Source organism: Bos indicus x Bos taurus, chromosome 22 (assembly GCF_003369695.1).
Source record: "Bos indicus x Bos taurus breed Angus x Brahman F1 hybrid chromosome 22, Bos_hybrid_MaternalHap_v2.0, whole genome shotgun sequence".
Taxonomy (NCBI): domain Eukaryota; kingdom Metazoa; phylum Chordata; class Mammalia; order Artiodactyla; family Bovidae; genus Bos; species Bos indicus x Bos taurus.
Genome location: NC_040097.1, coordinates 7,263,997 through 7,280,374, shown reverse-complemented (window position 1 = coordinate 7,280,374; position 16,378 = coordinate 7,263,997). Strand labels below are relative to the sequence as shown.

Sequence of the window (16,378 nt, the reverse complement as noted above, 5' to 3'; positions counted from 1 at the left end):
CTTAGTGTGTGCCAGATAATAGGCTAAATTGTTAATTCTCACATTAACCCATGGAAAGGGGAATATATTTGTTCGCACTATAGATAAGGAAACAGAGGCTCAGAGAGGTTAAATGCCTTGTTCAAGGTCACAGCCAAGTCAGAGGCTTTGAATCAGAACCGAGATTCAAAGCCAGATCCTGCATTATTCCAAAGCACCCAACTTAGTTGTTGCTAGGGTCCTCCTTAAACCCAATCACCTTGAGAGACTGACAGAAACAGGAGGCTTCTTAGGTCCAGACCTGAGGCTAGTGAATCGGAATCTCTGGCCCCAGGAGTAGAATGTCCCACAGTGGCGGTGGGAAACCTGGTCCAGCCTCATCTCTCCCTCGGAGCCATACTCCCGGCCCCGCACACAGTAGGCACACAGCCTGTCTGTAGATGGAAGCAGATGGCTGCGTGGGCCACTCCCGGTCCGCTGGGGAGGTGGGGGAGCCCCTCACTTTTTCCTGGTCCCTGAACAAATATAAGCCCCCTCCTCCGGGAAGCCCTCCTTGACCACCCCAGCGCCCCCCCCCCCCGCCCCGCCCCGCCCCGTAACTGCTGACCCCTTTGCTTTGCCTTAGTTGCCCTCCTTGTGCGTTTCTGTCTTAAATATGGAGTAAGATAAACCATATGGAGTTATCCTTTCTGGGGGTAAAACCTGGTTGAAAACGGGCTCTTTCGTCCAGTCCATTGAAGCAATTCCCTTTACCAGAGTGTCAGCTCCAGGAGGGCTGGGGGCTATCTGTGTCGTTCACAGCCCCATCCACAAAGAGTGGCACACAGGTGGCCACGCTGTAAATAGCCCCTCCCCGGAGCTCGCAGCCGAGACACCAGCCCCCGCGTGGAACCGGAGGGGCCGGGGCGCCTCCCTGTTCGGCGCAGTGTCGGGCGCCTTCCCGGCCGCGGCGGCCCGGCGGCGGGGTGGGGCTCGCCGTCACCCATTTACTAGCCTCGCCCCTCCGACGGGCGCGCCGTTAATGAGATTAGCAATTAAAAAGCCGGCGAGAGGCAGAGGCGTGGGGCCATCCCCTGGCCAAGCCGGGCGGTACGGCGCTCCTGGCGGCCGCGCACCCACCGCGCCGCGCGCCGAGCCCGGGGGCCATGGAGAAAACGCGGCCGCTGTGGGCCACCCCGCTGCAGTTCGTGTTCGCCTGCATCTCGTACGCCGTGGGCCTGGGCAACGTGTGGCGCTTCCCCTACCTGTGCCAGATGTACGGCGGAGGTGAGTGCCGGCGCCCGGGCTGTGCCCACCCCGCCAGACCGGCGCGCGCCCCTTCCGAGCCGGGGGGCCCGGGCGCGCTGGGCTTGGTCCCGTGTTGCGTGCCAGGAAACAGGCTCAGAGAGCGAAGCGATTTGCCCAGAATCACGGAGCCCGGAATTGGACCTAGGACATCCCAGTCCACAGCTGGAGCCCTTTTCCAGAGCTCCCTCCCGAGCCCTCTGGGGCGGCCAAGCGCCCCCCCAGCATCCCTGTCACCCCGGTCGGTCAGGCTGCCGCGCTAGGAGCAGTAGGAGCCGTCAGGGACACTCTTTTCCTCCCTCCGGAGCAGTGGCAATGATCTGACTGCTAGTGTGTAAACCTCACGTTTAAGTGTAAAAAGTGAGCAGGAAATTGTGTTGTTTAACAGAAACTCGTTATACAACTTTCAGATCCGAAGCATATTCCTGGCAGCATGACTTGAAACTCAGGATAAAATGATCCTGAGCTAGGCTTTTTTTTTTTTTAACTTTTTAATCACAAGATTAATTTGGGTTTGGAACCACAGTAGGCAGGAAGGCTAATCACTCTATTTCAGTTTAGTTCGTTTGTTTTCTGCAAAATTTCCCTCATGTCGCAGGGCATCCCAGCCTTTCACTGGACAGCCGCACACCCACATAGCATTCCCCCGCCTTGCAGGGAGCTGGACGCACCTTCCAGGACCTGCCAAGGAGCCTCTGACAAGGCCAAGTGCATTTTTGGGAGGCAAGGTGGCAATAGGGATTGAAGTCTCAGCATTAAAAAAGTTTTTGAAGTATTCCGTTTCTAGAACTTTACCTAAGTAAAATCGTTCTGAGAGAAGGCAGACACCAGAAGGATAGCCTCCGTCTTTAAATAAGAGCAAGACGTTGGAGACTTCCTAAGCCCTCAATTAAAGGGGACTGCTTCCAAAAAAAGGGGGGGGGGCGGGGACTGCTTCCATGCGTTATGGGACCTGCACGCCACGCACGGTGCTCTTGGAAGCCATTAAGATGGTGTTTTCAAAAAAAGTATTTGAGTATTGTTTCATGTCATAGATTAAACAGAGGGAGGGAAGTCAGATTCGAATCTGTATAAAATGCTATGCTATGCTATGCTATGCTAAGTCACTTCAGTCGTGTCCGACTCTGTGTGACCCCATAGACGGCAGTCCACCAGGCTCCCCCATCCCTGGGATCCTCCAGGCAAGAACACTGGAGTGGGTTGCCATTTCCTTCTCCAATGCAGGAAAGTGAATGAGTGCTCTTAATTATGTTTGAAACAATGCAGAAAAAAGGGAATGAGCAAAAACATAGCCAAGAGAATAAAACAACAGATATCTCTGGGTGGTTTTTGCTGACCTCGTACTGTGTGTGCGTGTGTGGTGTCTTCTATAATCAACACGAGCTGTTTTTTTCACAATAAAGGACAATGAAAGATGTTAGGTCAAAGGATTTACCAAATTTCAGACATTTAAGAAGACTAAGACTAAAACACTGCTCCATCAGTCACTCTCACCCCCAACTCCCAGCTCAAAAAAAAGAAAAAAAAACTTGACAAAAGGTTGTACAGGTTTTTTAATATAGTGCAATCTTAACCCTCTGACTCCTTTTTAAATTTGAAAGACATGTATATTATATATCATAATTATGTGAAGTGCATGGGTTCTCATATGCTATAACAGCTTGATAATTGACTTTTGAAAGCGTCAGGATGAGATTTCCACATCATTCTGTGTTCAGCACACCTACCCGCAGTACCTGTATCCTGGCTACACGTTTCCCAAACATCAGGTCGGGTGAGCCGTACTGTCAGGGCTATTTAATCCCTTGTTGCTAACAACACCATCACCTGGATAGTCTGCAGGTAGACACGGGTAGGGAGGGGTAGTTCTGAGGTAGAACATAATTGACCCTGGACCGACATGGGGGTGAAGGCACCCATCCTCTGTGCTGTGGAAAATCCCATATAACTTACAGCCGGCTCTTTGTATCCATATTTCCTCTAGATCCACAGTTCAGCCAAATGGGGATTATATAGTATTATTGGATTTACTGTTGAAAAAAGTGTGCGTATAAGTGGGTTCATGCCGTTAAATCAGGGTGGTTTAAGGGTCAACGGTGTATATAAGTTGCTGGGGAGATGGTAAGACCTTCAACACGCAGGAAAAGAAGGAAGAAATCTTGTACCTGGTACAGGTGTCCGCTGATAGGTGGACAGGTTGATGGATGGGTGATGGTTGAGCAGAGAATGGATACTGGAGAAAGGATGGATTAGGGGGTGGGGGAGTGGATGGATGAATGGATGGATCTAGGGTGGACAGATGTAGCTTAGTTGGGTGGCATCCTCTCAGTCATGTGTCTGCAGATCAAGGACCAAAGAGTTTATCCTATCTCACTGAGCATGTGACCACCCAGCACCTACCCCTGTTCTCACCTCATCTTCCAGCACGCTCTCCAGTTATCCTGAACAGCTGTTTGTTTACTGAACACTCACTCTGCCTGCACACTTTGCTCAAGCTACTCGTCCACCTGGACGTTAGCCTGGGGCACTCCCAGCACTTGGTCTGAAGGACTACACTTTGTTCTAGAGTTTCTCCCCCGTCTCTGTGAAGTGGTGACGTCAAAGGCGGTGCCCAGTCAATGTCTGTTGAATGAAGAAGGCAGGTCTGCGAGGAAAAGCTGCCGAGTTTGGGAGGCGGGGGAGTGGGGGGCTTTCCTGAGCCTCTCACTGCCCAGTGATGTCACCTACAATCAGTGTATTTACACTCCCATCCTGTACCTGACTGCTAACCAACCACATCATGAAAAGCTCTAGTGGGGTGTCTAACTTCCCTCCGCACAGAGCCCTGGCTTCCACCACCCCTACCCCCCACCCTCCAGCCAACAAAGAGCTTGTTTATAAACCGCACAGCCAGGCCATGCCCAAACACTCCCGGGAATAAAAAGGATTAGGGTCCCGCTTCTCTCATCAGGCTCTGCCCGTGACCAGGGAGGCTGGTTTCCTGGCTGCTCTGCGGGCCGGGCGGCACGAGGAATGTTAATTCTGAAGATTACAGGCCAGCTGCCGGCCCAGAGCAAAGGAAAGGCAGCGGAAGGGACTGGTTGCAGTCTGTGCTCTGCGAGGCCAGCAGGCCTTGGCGGCTGTGCCAAAGTCTAAGGCCGTGGTGTTCGGGAAGAAGTCAGGATACAAACGTGTTGCATCCTAACGTGTGGAAAACGAGTGCACCCACGGTTGACTTTTATATAAATTTTCTCTTCCTCGATGGCTCAGCAGGTAAAGAATCTGCCTGCAGTCCAGGAGACACAGGACACACGGGCTCAGTCCCTGGGTGGGGAAGACCCCCTGGAGGAGGGCATGGGAGTTCCACTGCAGGATTCTTGCCTGGAGAATCCCATGGACAAAGGAGCCTGGCGAGCTACAGTCCCTGGGGCTCGCAGAGTCGGACTCAACTGAGCGTGCGCTCAGATCATGGAGGAATAACCGGTTCTGTGGCTGATGGAAAGGTGGATTATTTTTTCCCCCCTAAATTTTCTCTATATGATATTTACCCTTTACGGGGAGGGGGGCAGTTAGGGGACACCTGACTCGGAAGTAAGATGATGGGACTTTTCCTCAAAGCCCCTCCTGCTCCTCCCTGGTACTTAGATCTTTGCATCTCGGATTTGCCCACGAAGCTTCTTGATGAACTACTGGCCCCACCCTTAGAGATTCTGACACGGAGACCTGGGGCAGAGGGCAAACTGCATTCCACACTTTAGAGGAATCCCACCCCACCAGGCTACTAGCTGCTGGGAGCCAGGCACTGGGGCTCCATTCATGTAGTGCTGGCTTTGCAAGGAGGAGCAGGACTTAATTTATAGTGTTTGCTGGTGTGTGATGTAAACACCCACACGATGGCCAGCTTCAGACGGCAAGTGTGTTGTCCAGTGTAGTGTGGGGTTTGAGGAGACGTGCAGCTCTCGACAGCTGGTGTGAGCGGGCCCCGGCACGCCTGGAGCTACAGCCCTCTGGGCAGCACCCAGCCTGGGACTGAGCCGCACTGGGTCAGTCCACGGACGGACAGGCGGACGGCACGACCACTGCTCCCTTGTACTGTGTGTGCGTGTGTGTGCGTGCGTGTGTGTGTGTGCTCACGCACTCAGTCTCTGGATCTTGATGTTTCTGCAGTGCTCCTGGATGGAGCAGAATCCGGAGTTTCAGAGGCTGTAAAGTGTCAAGCACAATTTGGCAAGTAAGCTTGAGATGCTGGGTCCCAGGCGTCAGGAAATGTGGCCGGGCGGTCCCTTGAGAGAACACGTCTGTGGCTCATCCTGGGGATTCTGGGTTCAGTCCCAGTAACAACCAAGCTCTTGGGCTCCCAACACGTGCTGGGCACCTGGAAGGGGGACACAGGGAACTGCACAGAGATGCCAGCAGAGTTATCCTGGGGTTAGGCTGGGCCCAAAATAGGGAAGAACCTTTGTATTCTAGCACAAGTAAATCACTAAAGGGATGTTGCCTAAAGCTTGAATTATACATAATGAGCCATCTCTGGGAACCCTGGCTCCCAGGGTAAGACGCATCAAGCTAAAATAGCTTTATTTAGCTCACGGGAGGGACTGTCCAGGTGGCTCAGTGGTAAAAAAAATTTACCTGCCGATGCAGGAGACCCAGGAGACGTGGGTTCGATCCATGGGTCAGGAAGATCCCCTGGAGGAGGAAATGGCAACCCACTCCAGTAGTCCTGCCTGGAGCATCCCCTGGACAGAGGAGCCTGGCGGGCTATGATCCTTGGAGTCGCAAGAGTTGGACACAACCGAGCGACTGAGCACTCACGGCTCAGAAACATCCTGGTCAGGCCACGAGTGAATTGGCTGCATTGCTCTCCCCCACGCCCCCAATCAGGCTGACCGGAAGCAGGAAATGCTTGGCTTTACGCCCTCCCCCTTACTATAAAAGAGCCTAATTTCTTACTCTCGGCTTTGAGTCCGCCATCTTCTCAGTCTGCTAGCTTTCCAACTAGAGTTGCTATTCCTTGCCCCAGCAACTCATGTTTCCATTAATTGGCCCGTCATTCAGTCAGGAGCACAAACTTGGAGTAAGTAACAGATTTGGGGGAATGTTTGAGTAAGGCCCTAGCAGCCCTCAGGACCGCTCCTTCTGTGCACCTGGGCTTCAAAAGTCTCCGAAGCAGCACTGGCTTCTCCAGTGCTTGGCGTTTGGAGCTAGGAATTGATATCTGGGATCCGATGGATTTCATATAGTAAGGTAAATCACTCTGGTGTGTACAGCCGGAAACTTTATTTCCTTTGGGTGTGGGGCTTTTTCTTCAAAATAAGGCAAGTTGTTATGTATTTGAGTGGGCTACCCTGTTGGAGACAGGAAAGAGTTGCTGGACTTTTACCAGGTTCGTTTGATTCTTTGTTTTCTGTTCTTTTGTACAGATTTATTTTTTGGCTGCACTGCATCTTCGTTGCTGTGCTCAGGCTCTCGCTGCGAGCGCGGGCTCCAGGGCACGTGGGATCTTCTTGGACCTGGAACCCGTGTCCCCTGCATGGCAGGCGTGTTCTTTACCCTGGGACCACCTGCTTTCTCGGATGTTAGCATGTGTATGGGCCGTCTATATTTTGTCTTGAATTTCTGTCTTTAAAATGGGAAATGTTTCAACTGTCCCTAAAGAAAGCCCTCTGAGGCGTGTTTTGGGTGAGTGATCTGATTCCAGCTGTGCGTGGAAGGTGATTTCACTGTAACCCCGAGTGGCCACGGTACCTGTTAGGGTCTCCTCCCCAGGGGGCTCCAGCGGCGTGCCCCAGGGGCCCTGTGCACCAGGCACTGCCGCCCTTGCTGTGTTAGTGACGTCGCCTGTGGCCTCCTGCGTTGTTGGCATATGCAAAACCCCGAGACCAAACTGGAGGTTTATTTAGGATTTTCTGATTGTCTTTAGGGTTTTTTGTTTCATTTTGTTTGGCCCTGTTCCTCCACTTACAACCAAATCAATTTGATGATACTTAAAATACTTAATGATGTCACATGGAGGAGAGTAATAGAAAAGAAAAAAACAAAAACCTCTTCTTATCCCAGGGATAATAGAAAGGTTCTGCTTGGTTCCTAAAATCACCAAACGCCCCAGCCCAGCATTCAGCCTGGTTGTTTGATACCAAAAGGCACCCTTTTGTAGTTAGAGATAATCCATTGCTATTTATGGTCTTAGGGTGGCTGTTCTGTGAAGAATGGGGGGAAAATGGTGACATTCTCTACATGCAAGCGTTTGTGCTATTACATCAGAGAAAATAAGAAAAAGATGATAAGGAGAGTGAGGACAGGTTGCTGCAAACCTTAACTCCTCCAGCTGAGCCCAGGACAGCCCCTCCTTCAAGGGATCAACCAGAAAACCCCGTGTGAGCGCTGGGACGCCGGGACCCGGTCTGGTATCACCATCTAAGACCCGACAGGCACCAGTTGGGGCCAGAAGCCACTCCCGGGACAGGGCAACTTGGTTACCCCGTCGTCTCCTGGGGGCCTCAATGCCAACCACCTGCTGGCTAGGTTCGGATGAGTTTATTTGGAAAGATTGTGACCCCCTTACAAGGAGGCTGTCCTACAGCTGAACCCACTTAGCAGTATCATAGCTGAACCAAATTGGGTCCCAACGAGGGAGGCCTGCTCTTATTCAAACGTTGCTTCTCAGTACGTCCTAGCCGGGCTTTGAAAAGCGGACCCGAAGCAAAAGAGTCTGAACAAAATTCAAGCAATTCAACAAAAACCAGTGAAGACCCTTCTAAATTTTTGGAAAAGATTTATCAGGCCTATAGACATTATACTAATACAGATCCTGAGGCCCCTGAAAATATAAGAACGGTAAACTTGGCCTTTTTTTGGCGGGGGTTAGGGAATACCTTACAGCAGGAGAAAGTTGCAAAAATTAGTGCGTTTGGAATGAACCTTCTCAGTCGGTAGATGTTGCTTCCTAAAAGGGTTCAGCAGGGAACAGCAACAGAAGAAAGAAAAGACAAAATGAAATGCCACTTTTTTGGAAGTGGCACTGGATTCCGTCAAAGATGAATAACTCAAAGAGTTTAAAACCTTGGGCACTATACTAAGCTCTCCACGAGTTTGCCTCCAAGAGGTCTGCCTGTCCAATGAAGTAAATGGTCATTTCATTGTAACTGGAGACGTGTCAACCTGTTTAATTTTGTCCAAGTAAAAAGTCACAGCTAACACGGTTTCCTCACGCTTCTGTCAGTGGCTGGGCGCTTCTCTTCCAGGCTCATCAGGCCTGGTTCACACAGCTACATTTGCTGGTGGGTCAGCTGGGGTGGAAGGCCCCCCACGAGTTGGCAGTTGGTGTTGCGTTGGCTGGACCCCTTGGCTCTCCTTCGTGTGGCCCCTCATCCCCAGGTGGCCTGTGCGTGGTGGCCTCAGGGCTGGGCTCCAAAAGGATGAGGCTGGAGCTGGAAGGCATCTTGAGGTCTGGATTCTGTAACCATCATGGTGCCCCCTTCCCCACATTCTAGTGGACAAAGTAAGTCCCAGGGCCTCTGCCCAGACCCACGGGCGGAAATAGACTCCGTGTCTCTGCAGGAGCGGCCAAGAGCACGCCTGTGGTGGTGGGGGGTGGCGGTTAGTCTCCCACTTTTGCCCCATTGACATGCAGGGGAGCAGGTTCACCAGCCTCAGGCCTCTGTTAGCTTATCTCTGATGCCAGGCTCTCCTCATACAGAGCCTGGGTCAGAACTCTTATATAAAAGGAGTTTGAGGAATAGTCCAGTTGGAAGAGGGTTTGCTGAGTGGGCTTGTACTCAAACTGATCACAAAACAAAATTCTTTTATTGAGATTTTTTTGCATACAGAAAAATCGACATTTTTTGGTGAACAGTTACATGAATTTTGACCAGTGCAGGCAGCTGTGTTATCGGCACCACAATCCCGAGTAGTCAGCCCCTCCTCACTCCAGCCAGCCCCCGAAGCCACAGCTTTTCCCCTATAGTTTTGCCTGTTTCAGAATGTCGTATGAATGGAATCACACAGTATGTCGCATCTTTTGAATCTGGTATCTTCCATGGAATCACACAGTATGTCGCATCTTTTGAATCTGGTATCTTCCATGGAATCACACAGTATGTCGCATCTTTTGAATCTGGTATCTTCCACTTAGCATAATGCTTTTGAGATTCTCCCATGTTGCTGCTTGGGAGAGCTTGTTTTTTTTTTAATTGGCTGAGTACCATTTCCTTATATAGATACACCAGGATTTATTTATCCATGCACTCACTGAAGGACAGTTAGATTGTTTCTAGTTTATGACAGCTGTGAATACAGACCCTGTAAATGTCAGTGTATAGGCTTTTGTGTGAATGTAAGTTTTCATTTCTCTGGAGTCAATACCCAGGAGTGGGATTTCTGGGTCATACGGTAAATGTGTGCTGAACTTTAGAAGCAGCTACCAAGCTGCTTTCTAGAGTGGCTGAACCATCTTACATTCCCACTAGGGATGTATGAGAATTCGCAAATCCTCATCAGCACTTGGAATCATCAGCATTTCCTATTGCCGGCATTCTGTTCGGTGTATGCTGACATCTCATGAAGGGTCAAAAATGCATTCTCCTAACAAACACCACTTATGTATTGTCTTCAGTGAAATGTCTTCATTTTTGTACATTTCTGAACGTGTTTTCTCATTTCTGAGTTTTTATTAATATATATTCTGGATATGAAGAAACGTGGATGTCTTTGTCAGATGTGTTTCCCTGATGCTTTCTCCCAGTTCGTAGCTTGTCGGTTTGTTTTCCAGATTTCTTTCATGAAGCACAGTTTTAAAATGAAGCCCAATATCTTACCAACATTTATCAATATTTTCTTTCACAAAAAGTTTTTCTGATGTTGTATCTAAGAAATCTAGGCCTAACCCAAGGTCAGAAAGACTTTCTCTTGTGTTTTCTTCTAGAAGTTTTATAGTTTTAGGTTGTCCGTTTGGTCAGTGGTCCATTTTAAGGGCCTTTTTTGGGGGGGGGGTGAGCGGTGTATAAAATGTGAGACATGGGTTGAGGTTCACTTTTTCTGCATATGGATGGATTGTTCCAGCATCATTTGTTGAGAAAGTGATTGTAGACAGATCCACTTGGGACTGTGTGTCTGTTGGATGGTTGGGTGATGGGAGAGGATAGTAAAACCCACCGCAGGAAGGGCAGGGCTGCAGAGCCCTCATATCCCCATCTGGGCGCCAGGCCTTGAAGTTCCAACCTTCGCACGGACAGTGGACCATCAGGCAGGGCCTGTGAGAGAGAAGAACGTTCTGTGGACCTTGCCAGGCCTCCCGTGGTTACTGTTTAACACCTTGGGTGAAATGAAGCTTTTCTTACAACCACTGAAGGCTGCTCCAGGCAGGCTGTATCAGCACAGCCTGTACGGATGGTGTCTGTTGGGCGCGAGCCCCCCGCGGCCTCTCGGACTCCTTGCTGTTGAGAGGAGCCGGTGAGATGCTGAAGCCCGGCGAGGGCCTGGCAGAGTCCAGAGATGAGGGGGCAGGATTTGCCGTCACCCTGATGTGAGCAGGGAGTTCGGAGCTGGGTGTGCAGAGCCCGCTGGCGTGCGGCCTGCTCTGGTGAGCACACGCTCGCACCGTTCTCTCCGAGGTGAGAGGGTCGGGTGGGGGTGGGCAGGGGTGGGCGGGGGCTCTGCATGGCCTTGGTGCCAGCCGCCTCCTTCTGGGATTTCTCTCCCGAGGAGATAAACGCACGGACCAGGCTTTGCTTACGATGGCAGAGGACCGGCAACAGCCTAAGCGTCCAGGGCCCGATGAGGACTTGTGGGCACGTTGTCCTAGTGGAATGTACACGCTGTGGTCCAGAGAGTGGTCGTGAGAGAAGCGTGGGCTACGGGACAGCACGAGTGTGCGGTGGCGGCTCTAAAAGGAAGCCTGTTGGCCGGGTTGGGCCTTAGTAGCTGCGCGGCATCTTGGGTTGCGGGACGCAGAATCTTTTTCTTACGGCCCACGGGCTCAGTTGCCCCGCGGCATGTGGGGTCCTAGTTCCCTGACCAGGGAGTGAACCCGAGGACCCTGCATTGGAAGGCGGGTTCTTCACCACTGAACCACCAGGCCAGTCCCCAAGGGAGCATTTTTGTGAGTATTAGATGTGTCTGTGAACATATGTATTCTGTTTACCTTGATACTTCCAGAGCCAGTTCCTTGTGTAAGCAGCCCTTAATCCCTGCAGCTGTAGGGTCAGGGTTTTCTTTCACTCAGAGTCCTGCCCTCCTCTCCCAGCGAACGTTTTTTCAGGTCCACTGACAAGGAGCCAGGAGCTGGGGGAGAGGTGTCCGAGGGCATCTGGAGGAGGAGACGGGACCAGCAGCAGAAACAGTGGGGCGGCTGGGCCGGGGCCCCCCTCCAGCAGGCTGCCAGCCCCTTTCCATGTGTCTGCGGGTGGGGGGCTCCTTTCTTGGCTCTGTTCACTCCCCCTGCTCCCCACCATCACCAAGGGTCCGCGTCTGCAGATGGCGCCTTAGGAACCAGTGGCTCAAATCTGCGCTAGTCACAGTGGTGGTGGTGTGCAGTCGCTCAGTCGAGTCTGACTCGGTGCGACCCCGTGGACTGGAGCCCACTAGGCTCCTCTGTCCATGGGATTTCCCAGGCAAGAATACTGGGGTGGGTTGCCATTTCCTTCTCCAGGGGATCACCCCGACCCAGGGATAGAACCTGCATCTCCTGCATTGCAGACAATTCTTTACCACTGAGCCACTTGGTAACCTGTTATTAAAATGAAAATTTAGGCCAAGGGCCACTGTATAAAATGGACATATATACAACAGAAGTGCTCCTTCAAGGGAGGCGGTGGCCTGGGTTCTGTCTACTGGGGACCCCTTGTCTCCACACATACCTATCAAGCCCCAGCCTCATCTCTGAAGACATAGGCCCTGCAGAGTACCTGTGGTTCTTGACAATCATAAGGCCACTGAAATTTTTCTGCCTGGGTGACCCCTCGTGGGCAGGAAGCAGGGCTGCTATTCTCCTATCCTCCGCACACTCAGCTCGGGGCCTGGCCCAGACTAAGTGTTCAGTGAGGCACCTGTTTAGGGTAACACCCGCTGTGGGGCACCATGCGGGCCCCGTGAAAAGCCCAAGGGAAGTACGTGGAGGTGGGTGGCTGTCTGGCCGGATCGAGGGGCGATGTTCAGAACAGGTAACCACTCAGCGGCCTGGGCTCTGACCAGCCATTAGCTGCTTTAGTAGAAATGGAATCGGGGCTTCTGGCAGAGGGGCGGGGGCAGCTGAGGCACTGAAGGCGCTCAAGGGTCTTGGGTCAGGGCACTTTACCACGCAGGATGGAAGTATTTAGAGACATTAAGGACTGATGTGGGTGCATATGATCCGTGGGTGGCACGGTGAGTCGAAAGGTAAAAGGATAGAAGGATGGGTGGATGGAAGGACAGACGAGTGGACAGGTGGAGGGATGGATTCTGGGGAAAAGGGAAAATTCAGGAATGGATGGATGGGGCTTCCCTGGTGGGTCTCTGGTAAAGAATCCAATGCAGGAGACACGGGTTCGATCCCTGATCCAGGAAGATCCCACATGCCACAGAGCAACTAAGCCCCTATGCCGTGACTACTGAACCTGACTCTAGCGCCCCGGGGAACCACAGCTACTGAAGGCTTCTCACTGCAGCTGGAGAGTAGCCCCCACTAGCTGCAACCAGAGAAAGCCCGCGTGCAGCAACGAAGACCAAAAGTAAACGAAGACCACAGCCAAAAGTAAACAATATATTTTAAAACTGTGTTTAAGAACGGATGGATGAAGGGAAAGTTAGGAGAAGGAAGTGGCGAGTAGAATGTGGGGGGGTGGTGGAGAGGAAGGGTGTGTGTGGGGGTCCCCGGGGGGAGCCCCGGGTGACGGCCCAGCTTTGTCTCTGCCCGCCTGCAGGGAGCTTCCTGGTGCCCTACATCATCATGCTGGTCGTGGAGGGCATGCCGCTGCTGTACCTGGAGCTGGCGGTGGGGCAGCGCATGCGCCAGGGCAGCATCGGGGCCTGGAGGACCGTCAGCCCCTACCTCAGCGGCGTCGGTAAGTGGGCACCCCTCAGTCCCCTCTGGAACAGGGAAGTAGGGCTTCCCTGGTGACTCCACAGCACAGAATCTGCCTGCCAACTCAGGAGATGTGGGTTCCATCCCTGGGTTGAAAATACCTGCTAGAGGAGAAAATGCAACCCACTCCGGTATTTGCCAAGACTTGGACACCACTGAGCGATTTAACTCATGCTACTTATGGCTTGCCAGTGTTCTTGCCTGAAAAGTCCCATGGACAGAGAAGCCTGGCCGGCTACCATCCAGAGGGTCTCAAAGAGTCAGACGAGGGGGCGGTTCCACTGGATGTGTGAGGCCTGGACAGCTGTACACACACATAAGAAAGAAATGCCCAAGACAAGAGCTGTAACCCAGTGTCTGGGCCCTGCCACCGGCCGCTGCGGGACCACACAGTGGCTCCTGCTAATTACTGACGTCTCCCCCCATCAGCGAGCACCAGTGCTAGGCGCTGGCCTGTGTGAGTGTGAGCTTACGAATCATCATCACACCAGAGGGCTTGTGGGGTGCTGCTAATATCCCTGGTGCATGGAAGTAGGGGCCCAGTGAGTAGCAAGAGGGGTACTGCCTTCCCTCTCGCCTCCTGAGTTACTTTCAGCCAGTGTCTGGGGTGCCCTCGTGGGATCTTTGTCTGCCCAGCACGGCCCTCATGTGCCAGGCTCCCCTGGGAGCAGGACGAACTTTGGCCAGCAGTGGCCACGGTCTGTTCTGCTCACCTCTCTCACACCCACACCCACACACACATACAGGCAGAAAGGGGAACAGGAAAACACAGGAAAGTTTCAGGAACAGGACACGTGTGAACTGGCACATAACTTCATCTCAGGTGCAGAAGAAGTGTGTCCAGAGGCCTCACACATCCAAGCGGAACTGCCCCCTCGTCTTGAACGGCTGTTAATTTTTAACACAGAGGTGTGTGGTTTTATGATGGGCCCAAGCCGTCAATCACAGAGGGCTCCTCCGAGGCAGCGTTTGCGGCCTAATAGGAAAAACACCAGATGTGGGTGCCAGCTGGGGATGCTGGTGAATGTTTACCAGCCAGCTCTGCAAGGCGGGGTGGGGTAGGGAAGGCCCGAGGAGAGGTCCCGGAGCAGGGGCTCGGCCCGGAGGCGTGCACTGGCTCTCCAGACCCCCACACTCTGCTCCGGGTCCCCCGGCACCCCGACTGGTTCCCCGCAGGTCTGCTCAGCTCAGGGGCAGCCCCGTCCCCTCCACGCCTGACACTGCTCCCAGCCTGCTCCCCACCGCCACCGAGCAGGGTGTGGCGCCAGCGACCCCGCTGTAGGCAGGCCGAGGAGCGGGCAGCTGTGACGTCTGGCATCAGTGACACGAGGCGCGAATCCCAGCTCCACCGCTTCATAGCGGCGTGGCCTCGGGGAAGTGCTGTGTTGGCTTCCCCTCTGCAAAGTGGGCCTGAGGTCGCGCTGCAGTTGTCAGGCCCCTAGAAGAGCGCCACCGGCTTCACTCACGGCCCAGGAGGCGGGGAGGGCGGCAGAAGGCGAGACCGACCCTTAGAGGGCGCTCGCGGGTGCCAGGCCCCACAGCGGGCCCTGCCGTGGCGAGCGGGCCCTGCGGGCGTGTCCTGGCTCCGGGCGCTCCTCAGGGCCCCGCGTCCTGTCTCCGCAGGCGTGGCCAGCGTGGTGGTGTCCTTCTTCCTCTGCATGTACTACAACGTGGTCAACGCCTGGGCCTTCTGGTACCTCTTCCACTCCTTCCAGGTGAGCGGACGCGGGCGGCAGCAGGGCCCGGGGGGCGGGGGCGAGGGGCGCCGGCCTCAAGGGCGCCGCGCCAGGCCAGGGGCGGCCAGGCACCCCGGACCGAGCAGAGGGCTTCCAAGCCGGGGATCTGTGGACCCCTGCTGTTGTGTGCAATGTGTGCGTACATTTTTGGGGAGCAGGCCCCCAGATCTCATCAGGCGCTCTCTGAAGGATGTGACCCCCTCCAGAATATCAAGACCCGCTGCCTGCTGGGCTGGGGGAACCTGTGGGGACAGCTGATGGGGACGGCCCCCCGCTGAGCGTGACCTCCTGGCCTCCCCCCCCTCCACCTCCTGCCTCTCATCACGTGTCCTCCCAGGTTTCTGACCCCAGCCGGGTCCCTTCTTGTGTTTGCAAAAGTTCTAGAAGAACCACCGTCACCCTGTAACACAAAGATGCGCATTTGAAACACGCATTTCTGACTGTAGCCCTAGCTGATGCTCACTGTAGAAAATGTGGAAGGGACTGGGGCTTGTGGCGAAGAGAGGACCCTAATTCCACACCGAGAGGGGGTCTTAGTGTCCAAAGCTTCCCCTCGTGGCCTGTGTCCACATCTTTTCCTCAGAGTCTGTCTGTCCGCCCCCAGGGCCCCTCTTCATGCGGCCTCCTGCACCTCAGCCTCTTCCCAGACGGGGAAAGATGGGGAGACGGGAGCCCCCGGGGGGGATGCCTGCCCCTTCGCCACTGAGCCAGGCCTTCACGAGCCAGACCCTGTCTCCAAGGTCAGAAGCTATGTGGGCCTGGTCGTGGACTCGGAACTGACCCCAGCTTGTGAGGCCAGTCTCTGGAGCATTTGAGTACACCCTTGAATCTTTGGGGCCCTGAGAAATGCTTGGGTGAATATTCGACCTCAATAGTCAAGGGCTGGCATCCTTCTCAGAAGATGCTATATCCACATCCAGCGGTAGCTTTCCACTCTGCCACACCCAGGTCATCTGGTTGGAAAATGCCCTGACAGGACGGACTCTGCTCTGAGCTCACCTGTGCCTCCCTTCCTCCCCCTGGCTCAGCCTAGAGTTCCATGAAGACTAATCGCAACCGTGCCCCTCCTCCACCTTCTGGGTGGCAGCGGGGCAGCCTCTCTGCTCTCCTGCCTAGGGACCATTCCCTTCCTCCATGCTGGGCTACCATGTGTGGCTGGGCAGGCTGTGCGCTGCACGATGCCATTCCAACTGCGGCGTTGTCATACATGCTGCAGGCATTATATATAGGCATCCTGAAGGCCGTTTTCCAAAAGTGGAAGCATTGTGTGAACAAATCAAGATGATTTGACCATTTTCCAAAGGCAAAAATAAACTATATAAAGTAAGGGGGTACCATTTTC

General features: G+C 53.6%; 1 protein-coding gene across 4 annotated transcripts in view; it reads left to right on the top strand.

The window, feature by feature from the left end:
* The first annotated feature begins 595 nt into the window (after positions 1–595).
* Positions 596–16,378, top strand: part of SLC6A20 (solute carrier family 6 member 20) — a 55,692-nt gene continuing 39,909 nt past the window's right edge. For 2 of the 4 annotated variants that reach the window (XR_003507839.1, XM_027523421.1), the window contains exons 1-3: positions 596–1,245; positions 13,140–13,280; positions 14,924–15,015. Coding sequence is in view for 3 of the 4 variants with exons in the window: in XM_027523421.1 (XP_027379222.1) it covers positions 1,125–1,245; positions 13,140–13,280; positions 14,924–15,015 (354 nt within the window). In the remaining variant the exon portion in view is untranslated. Of the gene's footprint in view, positions 1,246–5,993; positions 10,854–13,139; positions 13,281–14,923; positions 15,016–16,378 lie in introns of those variants that run through there. The other 2 variants (XM_027523423.1, XM_027523422.1) reach the window with 2 other exon arrangements.